The sequence below is a fragment of the Fomitiporia mediterranea genome (assembly GCF_000271605.1).
Source record: "Fomitiporia mediterranea MF3/22 unplaced genomic scaffold FOMMEscaffold_1, whole genome shotgun sequence".
NCBI lineage: Eukaryota > Fungi > Basidiomycota > Agaricomycetes > Hymenochaetales > Hymenochaetaceae > Fomitiporia > Fomitiporia mediterranea.
In genome coordinates, this window is record NW_006760386.1 from 8,523,168 (window position 1) to 8,535,906 (window position 12,739).

The 12,739-nt window shown below is 32.6% G+C and overlaps 1 protein-coding gene across 1 annotated transcript; it reads left to right on the plus strand.

The window, feature by feature from the left end:
- Positions 1–12,184: 12,184 nt before the first annotated feature.
- On the plus strand, positions 12,185–12,621 carry FOMMEDRAFT_151255 (uncharacterized protein; the record flags this gene model as incomplete). Its single annotated transcript, XM_007262291.1, has 2 exons — positions 12,185–12,445; positions 12,517–12,621. 2 exons carry the CDS (start codon positions 12,185–12,187, stop codon positions 12,619–12,621), a joined length of 366 nt encoding a protein of 121 aa, XP_007262353.1.
- Between the last annotated feature and the right edge of the window lie 118 nt (positions 12,622–12,739).

Below are 12,739 nucleotides of genomic sequence, written 5' to 3' on the forward strand. Positions count from 1 at the left end.
GTTTTTGTTTGGGTTTTCAATAATAAATGTGTTTGTTGTGTTTTCTACAGTTTGATTTGTTTTATGCACAATGTTAGCCTGATGTTTGGTGTGTGCAAGCTTTGTAGCTTCAGTAGGAGGTTTGTAGCATTCCTTAGAGAAATGTCCTGTTTTTCTATAATTGAAACATTTTGCTTTTGTCAGATTGAACAGATTTGGTAGATTAAATTTCCTCTGCTTATTGGCTTTATACATTGTATTAATGCATGCATTATTCTTTGTCCAATCATTAGAATCTTGTGCTCATTTAGTACAGTAATTGTTGTAGGCATTCTGCAATGTAAGGATTAGTTGCTTCAGTTTGACTTTCTTATGTTCATTGACTGGTTTGCCTTCGTTTTGGGCATCAGTAGATTGTATTATTGTATTTACTATGTGTGTATATTGCTCAGGAGTAGCAAGCAATATTGCTGCTTTGTATATAGAGTCACATGGTGGATCACTGTTAGCAGACAGAGTTGTGTATGCTTCCTCAAGTCTGTCTAATGTATGTCTGAAATGTTTTACATGGTCTCTACAAATAAACAGTGCTGATTTGTCAATAGCCTTTTTACATAGTGTCTGAGGGTTAAAGCATTCTTCAAGTACTTTCATTAACTGAGGGATAGACGTATTGAAGTGTATATAGTTTGCTAATATTGTGTTGGCAATGTTATTGACTATGCATACATGAATGGCCTTAGCCATCTCCCTCTCAGCTTCGTTCTGTGGTTCATCCTTTAGTAAGTGTTTGAAGCATGTAGCTACAACACTAGAAACAATACAGTAGTGCCACATCTTGTAGTTTACTTCAGTCTTAAGCATTGTGATGTTTTGACCAAAGTATTTAGGTACATTGGCTGGTTTACAGTGTGTATCTGTATGTGGGGGAACCATGATGCAAATGTGTGTGAATGTATGCAAATAAAGAGTTTAGAGTGTACAGTGGATGCATGTATGCAGGGAGCTCAAGGCTCATAACCTGTTGAGAGGGAGAACTTAAGGGGGGCACACATAGACAAGGGGTGAGGTGACAATTGACTGCTCAGTGTCTCTTGTCCTTATATTGTATGTATTCTAACTGAGACATTATGAAGTCATTGTCTCATGGTTTGTCTGTTGATGAACTAATCATCTCATAATACATACACAGGAATACAGTTTTTGTGTGGTTGTCTATGTGTAAACCCTGATGATAGAGAAACTGTAGGAAGACTTGTGGAAATAGTAGAGAAGGTTAGAAGGAAGTCTATTATTAACTACTTTAATGTGACCCATATATTTTTAAATAGTGGTATAATGGACAAGCAATACAGTATAGTCTCAATTATTGGGACTTTAACACAATGGAGACATGGAAAAGACTCATTGAATGAGGAGTCAAGGAAAAGCATAAACAGGATATTAAGCAAATTATTCAGAAGGCTGAAGAAGTAGACTATGGAAAACTTAAACCAAAAGAAGATAAAAGACACAAAAGCCATAGATATAGTAGTAGTATATTGGATTTTTTCAGAAGGCACTCTGGAGGACACAAGCATAAAAGTGCTTTTAGACAAAGTAGTAATAGTAACAGGACAGAGAACACAGTCAGTAAAGGTCATGGAAAAAAGAAGAAATAATGTAAAAGCAACACAATGTAAGTAATAATTATATATTAGTTATGGATAAATTGCAATCTAAATGCTAAATAATTAATATTAGTATGTTGAGAAGTAATTAGATTAATAGTTGCCTTTAGGAATATACTTTACTGTACAATAATTGCTTGATAATGTAGACAGAGTCAAAGATTGATTCTTTGTATATTTCAGGCTTCTTCTCTTTGCATGGTAACTTTGTAACTGTACCTCACCTTATAAGCCAGTTAAATTACTTTGCAAAAAGAAACATAATAAAGTCCCTGGTTACAACTTCTACATTACCCATTTGACAACTGGACACAATCTTACAGGAAGAACATAACAAATGTCTTGTGGATCTGCTATGTCTGAAGAGAAAGACTCATCATTACAGAATTTAAAGCCTTTGTTCTCATCAGGAAAAAGTCACATTTCTTATAATATATTGTAGACTTTGTAAAGTAACATAAGTATTGTATGTATATTGTAAAGTAATTACAAGACTTGCAAATCAATTGTAACATCACAAAAAAGTCTTAACAGTTGTATTAGATTATAACCTAGTATATTTTTTACTTTTTGTAAATTTTGTAAAAGTAATAATAACCTAGATAGTGGTTTTCACAAGTTAATTATAATTTAGTACAAGTAAAGTGAGAATCCAGAATAGTTATTAAAATTACTGATATTAATTATGATTGTATATATTGTCAAGATATACAAGTGATTATAACATACCTCTTGAAATAATAATGTTAAAATATACTTATTATTTTTGGAAAGTATAGTATTGTCTTACAATATATACAAGCCATTACATACATTTGAATAGCTTATTTTTGCTTGCATACAATTTTGTATCAAATAATTAATAAAATGTAATTATATTTAATTATTATTTACAAAAAGATAGAAAATATTAAATATTTCTACAGTCCCAATCCTTGCACCACTAGCAGCCTCTGCCTCATTCTTTTGCAAGTGGAATTTGCGTCGGTAAAGGATTAACGCGTTCGAAGTAATCTTCGTTACCACGTCTTGGTCATCACTGAGTCTCTGCAAGTTGAATTGCGTACACGTGTGAGTTGTGAGGTTGAGGAGGTTGAGGCTACGCCTGTGAGACAGGTTTAGAGTGATTAGCAAGCGACAATAAGACAGAAAAGAACGACGCACCGTGACGGCGTGTAGCAAGTGAGTGGTGCATGCAGGTTGAGATCCGGAGCGTTGAACAAGCTAATTCAGACTGCAGACGAAACCGTGTCTGTGCGCGTGCGCTCTATGGTTTATGTGTCAATGGGAGGTGCAGTAAATTGAGCCGTCGATTTCAAGGTGTATCTATGGGACATTCCGGCTCGAAAGGTGAAGGTGAAGTGGACGATGTGGACGGACTCGGCTCAGGAGAGGTGAGCGGTGGCTACTGCTTCCGTTATTCAAAATGGTGTCATGGACGGCACTGGGGAATATAAATGCACATGGTGTAGGCCCATCAAGGGTGATGTCAAACATAGGATGGTGGGTGGGGTAGGAGAGTGCGCGGGGGGTCGGAGAGAGGATTGCGCCTGAGGAGTGGTCATACACGGACATTGTCGCGAGTGCCTACTCACCGATTGTTGCTTGCGTTGCTGAGCAGGAAGAAGTACGCGAATGCATGGAATTATTGAAAAAGTCGTTCGACATTGGTCAGCAATGCAGATGCGCGAATGCGAATGCAAAAAGGAAGGCGAACGTAATAAAAGGAGGACAACGAAGGAGAGGCAACGCAAGAGGCAAAGCGAGGAGTAGAAGGGATGGAAGGAAGACAAAAAGTTGGGAGGAGAGGGATGAGCAACTATTGTGCGGGTTATTATGAAGTGGACTAGCTGCTTACGCTTTACGCTGAAGGACGGCGTAGCTAGCTGGGTCGTGTCGTCACAGGATCTGAGGCTCAGCACGAGCATTGCAGTGGCAGATTAGAGAGACGAATGCAGCAATGCTTATTGTCTAGGTGGTTGCAGGCAGTGTGCCTACTGGAGGATATTTTAGGCAGAGGACTGGGCTGGAGAGAACAAAAGCGACGACATAGGGTTGGGGGAAGAGGGTTGGGGAGATGGTGGAGGTAGGAGGTAAGGACAAGTGTGTCATTATATGCTCTCGATCTTCAGCACTTGATTACGTAATCACATATAATTTGTATCATAAGTATCACATTAAAAATATTATTATTATAGATGCTCTGTTGACTGATGAGAATAAATGTACAGACATTTTGACTAGTACTTAAGATACTTATGAGTTTATTATAAATAGCTGTTCAGCCAATTATTTACTTTACAAGAGTATAATTACTCTGACTTATATATTACAAAAGTAATGTAATACTTCCATTATAATATAACAAAAGTTGAACTCTTATTAAACACTTACAAGAGTAATAGAGAACTGTTATAAACTTTATTAGTAGTTGGCTACTGTTGTATTTAAATTATATACAATTTTAACATATTACAATAAAAGTTAGGTACTTGTGTCTCACATATAATATTGTAATAATACTGGTAGTAACATTACTTGCTTCAAAAAATACTTGTAGTATAATAAAATTCTTGTATAAGTATTACATTTATATACAGTTGTTACAATTCAATTACAAGCAAAGTATAATTATAATTTTGAATTGTAATTAATATATAAGTACATTATTACATTACATTTGCTATTATTAATTACATTTGTTACAACTTTTTCATGATGAAAGTTTGTATAAGACATGTTAATGTATATAAAGGCTAAGTAAGTGTTATGGATGAATGTAATCTATTACAAGTATTATACTAACTTTGTATAATAGTCTAAAGTATTATGCTTACATTACATTTTTATTATAATTTCAAAGAAAGAGTGATATTTACAATATAATAATAATGTTGTTGTTGTTGTTACCTTATAATTTATGCAAAAGGTATATTAGTGTATATAATAGTGTAAGAGCACTTGTTGTATCATTATTATCTTAATAAAAGTATACTATAAGTATATAGTATGTATATTATACTTAGACTATTTATACAAATAGTTTACAATATTTGTAAAAGTTATTTTATCTACTTGTAATAATTACATTAGTGTGTTTAGAAAGCTATATACATGTCATATTACTTTTTACTATATTACAAAGCAGATCAATTATTTTATTTTATACCTAAATACAATAATTGAAATATTCTATCAGTTGACAACTCATATTATAGTTGCTTATGTAATCAACTGCTGAAGATTGAGAGTATATAATAATGCATTTCTCTTCATTACTCCTTTACCTCCTTCTACTCCTACCTCTACTATAAAACTTGACTCACATTAGTTACTATACTTACACTCTACTCCTGAAGCTTGTTCAAGTTTTAATCCTTGTTATTATAACCACCTCTATGTTGAGCCTAGAGGCTACTCATCATACTCTTAAACCTACTATAACCTAATGTTGTGAATAATAGTACTCATTCCTCTTTACTACATTCTGTAGAGCTACCTATACAACCCTTACTAATTCTTACATCTGTGCTCCCCTAGTAGTTGAGCCACTTCAGGTTGTACAAGTCAAACACTCTATCTTATAATGTTGAGCTACTACTTGTTACCTCTCCTCTACTGTCCTAGACTAAATTGTGTGTTAATGATGACTCACAATCTATAGTTTAGGACAAAGTTAATACAGCTCTGTCTTAAGGTATTAAGTCTTACCTTACACACAAGAGTCTAAAAGAAGTTGACTCTTCACCTCATGTTTTCCTCCTTCCCTGGCTAAATATCTGTATACATAATACTGCCCTGACTAACCTAAAGTATTTCTTTCAAGGTCCTACTTTACAGACAGGCATTACTGTGAGAGAAGATAGACAACAGATTAGAGACTCTAGTTTCAGAACTTAGTTTATTATACTTGTTGTCTAGCACTAATGTTTTTCTTTATTTTATAAAGTAGTTTAATAGAAACCTTCTACTACTTCTACCTCTACTAGGAAACTTGACTCACATTAGTTACTCTGCTTCTACTATACTCTTGAAGCTTGTTTGAGTTTGAATCCTAGTTAATAATAACTATATTAATAATGAGCTGTAAGGCCTCTCTTCATTCTCTTAAAACTATTATTACTCAATGTTGTAAATGATAGTACTCTACTCTCCTAGCTACTTTTTGTAAGGCTACCTATATACTGTACTATTGAATAAGACTACACAAACCTACTACTTCCTCTACCTGTACTCTCTTAACAGTTGAGCTGCCTTAGACTGAATGAGTCAATACTCTATCTTCTAATATTAAGCTCCTACCTACTGTCTCTCCTCCTCTGTCTCAGACTAACATGAATGTTAATAAGGACATACAACTGATAGTTCTAGACTAAGTTGACACAACTCTACCTAGTGACTTTGTACTTCTAAGTGTTGAGTCTTACTCTCTACACAATAGTTCAGAAGGAGTCAACCCTTCACATTGTACTTCTCCTATACTACCTACTGTATAAACTATACTCATACTTTAATATTTGTATAAACTTTACAATTGCCCCTATTGTGCTCAAACTTTCCCCTTTACAAATATGTGTTTACTCAAAATAAAGTACACATATTTAGAACCACCACCTTACCCTGCCTACAAGACTAAGGCAGAGTGTATTCCTACTCAGCTAACTAGTCTAACACTCTCACCACTAACACAATGTATCTGTACTTATTATAGTGTAAATGTTCTACAGACTAACCCTAGACTGTATCTTTATAAGGAATAGTTCAGACACACATTCTTCCCTATTAATCAAACTAACAACCCCTTATAGAATGTGTTGAGAGAGGGTTATGTGAGAGGCTTAGAGGGATCACACAAAGAGGGGGGATAGTGGACTCAGCTTACTCTACTTAGTGTCATTGTCTGTTGATTCAGTAGGTATATATAATATGTAGCTATGTCTTGAGTATGTCTGTTACTTATATGCATCATTCCATATATGTTAACACTCCCCTTCAAACATATATTAGTTTAATAATATGTTTGTTTTGCAACTATTTGTTTATTTGATTTGTAGTTATTTTTATTTTTATTTTTAGGAGTAGTTATAGCACTGCTACCACTCCCCTTCAAACATTTATAAGTTGGCCAGACCTATAAGATGTTTGATTTGCAGATTGTTCCAACATTTTTATTAGTATTGTATCTGCATCATACATTGTGTCTGTATTATATTTGCTTGTGTATCACATATAATAATATCATTTGTATAATATAAATGTGTTGTTTGTATCATATATTTTGGTCCACTGTGTGTTAACTTTGTGCTTTGTTAGATATTTATTAAGTTTTCGTTTGGTGTCATGTTATTAGTTCTGTACTTTGTTCATTGTTATATTATTAAGTTTTTGTTTGTTGTCTTGTAGACTGTTTGACATGATTGAAATTGTTCAGAGTTAATCTGAAGTTCATACATAGTTTACTGTTCAATGACAGTATTGTTTTCACAATAAATCGTTCAAAATTGTTATTAATATCATATGTGCTTCAGAGACCTGCAGAATCTTATGAGCACTGTGTAAGATCATAAATCGTGTGTTTTATTTATTAAATTTGCTCGAGTATTACTAGTAATTTCTTTTTACTTTGCTGTGAAACTAATGAATCATGCTAGTAAAATGTATTGGTGTTGCAATGATATCCTTCTTTAATCATTGCTGTCTGTGTTTGTCTACGTTTGTATATGTGTTAAACATTCAGCAATAGCTGATTTATGTCTTTGGATTGAAGCTTTACATTGATTGTATATCAGTAATATCAATAATACTATTTGTTTTTGCCAGATTACTTCATTCTAAGATCAATAAGGTTTTATACTAACATATATTTGTTGCATAGATATTATATCTGGCTGCAGGCAGCTCACTATGTGTCTAGGTGCATCATATATGTATTATATCATGAATGTATTGTTTGTTCGTTTGCTTTACATTATTGTATATATTTGTATATTAATGTTGTGTTCTGTAATGAATTGTTTCTGATACATCCTGAGTAACTATGTAATCTGTTGTATTATTTCTTCAATAGCCAACATAATTATCTGTTGTAAATTGTTAGTAACGTACGTTTGTATTATTTGTTATTAACAGTGTTATTGTGAATTGTTGTGATTGTGATGTTATGAATATTTATTAGTATTATAGCTATTGTTCTTTGCTTTTTCTTTTTGCAAAGCATAGTGTATTGTAACACAATCTACATATAAGTGATATATCAGATTATGTTTACTATAATAGTCTCCTAGCATACTTTAGTTAATCTAGTAGTATGTGCAATTGTAGTATTTGTTCAACGTTTTATTTGTTAATTGATTTGCTAGGTAAAGCATTTTATATATTGGTTTTATTTATTTTATTTGAATCATTGTATAGATATACTTATTAGTATCTATCCAATGTATTTCATAATGTTATAATGCTGTTCATGCTTGTATTAATTGCACAGTGAGGGCAAATTAATTGTTTGTACAAGAATCAATTTAATAGTTTTATTTGATTATATGTATGTGCTCCATACTTGTTTGTATAGTTATTATCTTTGTATTGTTTGATTGTAGTTGCAAATTATATTGCAATTATATTTGTATTATTGTATGGATATATTATTTATTGTTTTATGTACGTTCCAAAGTATTATTTTTGTTATTCATCACTTTTATCCATGAACTATAGTCCAGATTGATGAATTATTTTGTTATATGATGTGATAATTGTCTGTATTTTATTTATTTTTGTATTAAACGTTGTTAAGTTAATCAGATTATTATATTAATATTATTTGCCAAGTATGAGCATTCGTTTCATAGTGGAATTATTATTTATTTAACATTGAAGTTCAATTACACATTGTGTTGACTTCCATTATTTGTTCCAATCAACAATTACATAGCTACATATTATATATACCTACTGAATCAACAGACAATGATGCTAAGTAGAGTGAGCTGAGTCCACTATCCCCCCTCTTTGTGTGATCCCTCTAAGCCTCTCACATAACCCTCTCTCAACAGGTTATGAGCCTTGCACTCCCTACCTACACTTTATCTACACTCTACTATGTCTATGCTCTATGCAGTTCTATGCATCACATGCACACACACAGTATACTACAATGCAGAACTTGACTCACCTGTCTGAGTATCCCAAACACAAATTGATACACTGCAAACACACAATCTACCATACTACATACAACCCAGACATTATATGATTGTCATCTTAGTGATTATAATCATTGGCCCAGTAATAACATAATCTATGCAGGCAATGCTGAAACTACAATGAGTATCACTTACTACAACATTTAATCACTAAAATATTCTATAATATTACAGAGATCATGTTATTATAAATAACTGATCATACTACAGACAAACGTTAGAAGGATTGAGAAAGCAAACACTACTCATCTGCTATTAATATTATAATAGTACAAATGATAGACACTGTCAACAAACATGCATATGTTATAACATAAATCAAATAATAACATATATGACAATATCACAGCCAAACAATTAATGTAAGACATGTCTCAGATATGTCAGACATGTCAGATATGAGATAAAACAAGTTAGCAGATATCCATCTGATATCTAAGACATCTGATATCTATGCACTAATACAGTTTATGAAAGCATACAACTATCTACAGACAAATTAACAATAATAATAATAATAATAAAGTTACAAAGTACATTACAGTAACTATGGTACAGGAATGAGTACACAATTATAGTCTTTAAACAAATAACAATACTTTACACCTATGATAGTGTAAACATATAATAACAATGTATAATAATGGCAAATGGTAGAATAATACCTCTACCATTACTACAACAATGTAACAGAACATATTTAATCACACAGAATGTAGATATACTTTAACAAAGTATAAATAAACTTATATTGAAGCTACAAAGCTTATATACAAGTGAAGTACTATGCTAATATGGCTAGTACAACAAACAACAGAAAAACTATGACAGACACACTTATTATAATGATTACAAACGAAAACAATCATAATATAATAAGATTAAATAAATTAATAAAATGTTTAACACATTATCTCAGACAGTATAATATATAAAGAAAAGCAGACACAAGCATATCTATTACATCTTATCAGAGATATGAATAGATGCACAACTGATGTTGTAACTGCAAACACACAGAAGATTTCTTAGCACGTTTGAAATATTACAGACATATTACAAACATCACATTAAAATTTATAAAACAAACAGCACAATGTTACAGTGTAATGTTTAAACAAAATGATGTATGTCAAACATTACAAGTTAACTTAAAACATACTGTTATATTATAACACATACTGACAAATGCACGAAAGTAAAATAATGAAGTACTAACACTACTTGTTGGATTACAAATACATGAAAGAAAATCAACAATGTACTTATGTACTTACACTACTTGTCAATTACTCAAAGAATAACCTTCTCAAATTGAAGGGGAGTAATTGAATAATATACACACTAATAATGAACATTGAATTCTTAATGCAGACATATTGACTACATCACTAAGTGAAATCTGTGATGAATCTGACAAATCTGTTGAACATGAAATACCTTATTAAAGAATATAAAAGTTATACATCACATAACATTTTCAATGCTTATAAAAGTTATTCAAACAGATAATTAATAAATTAATAATAATAAAGCTTAGAAATGGCACATATTCCCAAAGTGTTCTTTACAGCAAATGTGCAAACGTTCACAATGCAAAACTGCAGATGAACAAATGAATATTCATGACACAGAAACATTGATCTTATTACTGATTCTAAAAAACAATAAGTAATAGAAGTTACAGACAGATATAACAGATCACAAAGAGGGGGGATAGTAGACTCAGCTTGCTCTACTTAGCATCATTGTCTGTTGATTCAGTAGGTATATATAATATGTAGCTATGTCTCAGGTATGTCTGTTGCTTATATGTGTCATTCCATATATGTTAACAGAATGATAGCTCTAAACCTTACACTTTACACACCTGACCCTTTGCCTGTATACACAAAGGGTACTCTAAGTCATACACAACAAGGAAAGCCTACTTCTCACACATGTTGAAGGAGTACAGAGAATTTGCACAGGTGCCCAAACACTTTGTGTAATTGATTAATACTTGTATTAACTGTAGCCATATTCTTACAAACAAGACTACTTACAAATACTATACAAACAATGTTAAAACATACAGGCTGTATATAGAGCAATGGCTGACCACATTAAGCAGTTTCTTTATTTACTGCTGTTTTCATAATTTCTTAGAATGGCAAGTCACACGTCTTTTAGTGACTCTAAGTCACAAAAAATAAAGAAAACACTGTATCTTACTCAAATCTCAACAGAATCACCTCAGATAAGTTTCTAAATTCATGTTTCTGTTGCCATTGTATAATTATTTGGTAATAAATTTGGTATAATGCACTGTCCCTCCAATACAATTGCAAATACTTATTTTAAGTATAGTTTTCTTATATAATTTTTCCTGGTCCCAAATTTGTTACTACAAGTCTATAAAATGGTCCATTCTGTCAGTATAAACTTATTTTGAATTTATAAAATGGTTATAAGATTATATTCTTACTAAATATACCTTTTTCAAAAATAATTAAAATATGTAAAAAATACAATGTTTTCTACATCTTTTATCAACCTACAGAAGCTTATTCCAAGCTAAACATGTATTTCTAAATTCATAATATGTGATATATAGTATTCTGAAACAGATTATGTGACTATATACTCAGGAATAGGACCAGGAGAAAATATATAAGAAAACTCTAGATAAAATAAGTATTTACAGTTTTATCAGAGTAAAAATTCATTGTATCAAAATATTTCTCTAATTATTATATAAATGCAACATAAATATGAGTTTAGCAACTTATTTCAAGCAAATCTGTTAAGATTTGAGTGAGATACAGTATTTTCTCTATTTTTTGTAACTTAGAGTCATTAAAAGATGTGTGACTTGCTATTCTAAGAAATTATGAAAACAGTAGTAAATACTTAGTTTTTTATATTTTCCTTCTTTATATGAGTCACAGCTACATTCTGATCTACCCCTTCACTTTCCTTGGGTAGTGTGGCAACACAGGTCTTTCTTTACTTTCATACCTGTTAGTAACCCTTTAGGCCCTGCTCGGTTGCACTGGTCGCGCGACCAGTGCCTGCCAAATTCTCAACCACTGGTTGCGTGACCAGTGGTTGCAAACCATCAACCATCAGACGTGTTCGGGAGCACGTCTGGTTTGGTGATAGCGTGACACTGCTTGGCTCTTACCACTCCTACCCTGTGCACTATGCTCTCCAGCTTTCCTCGTTGCTGCTCCTCTTTCTTTTTTTCTTTTTTTTTGTAGTATACTGCTCTACCTGTATTCTGCTTTACTTTTGCCAATCCAAGCTTCGGATTCCAACCAGTAATCTTGAAATCTGTCAAATCTGCCTGCATATATGCCCCCTACAAGAAATTCACGTGCTAATAAGGAGAACGAACCAATTACTCGCCCTACTGTTCGTCAGAAGGCAAAATGGACTCTTATGGACGATACAAAGCTGGTTGAATGTCTTGAATACCAGAAGAGTATAGGCAACCAGTCTGATAGTGGTTTCAAATCAATCACTTGGACGTATGCTGCTTCTGAGCTTAACAAAGTTGTTGTTGAGGGTGGGGAGAAGTCGGCTAGTGGTGTTAAGGATCATTGGCAGCAAGTAGTATGTATTCACTCAGTAAACATAACCTAAAAGCTTCCCTCCTAATGTCTCTTATCTTTAGTTGAAGTCAGGATATGTTGCAATTGATTGGCTTCTTCACAAAGCCTCTGGTTTTGGGTGGGATTCTACTCGTCATCTTGTTACTGCAGATGATGATGTATGGACCCGACTTATAGAGGTATGCCTTCGTTTTTGTATGTATTATGTATTTTACATATTAATACTGGATGCATGCAGGCTCATCCAAAGTATGGAATATGGCGGACACGGCCATTTCCACTCTTCAATTCTATT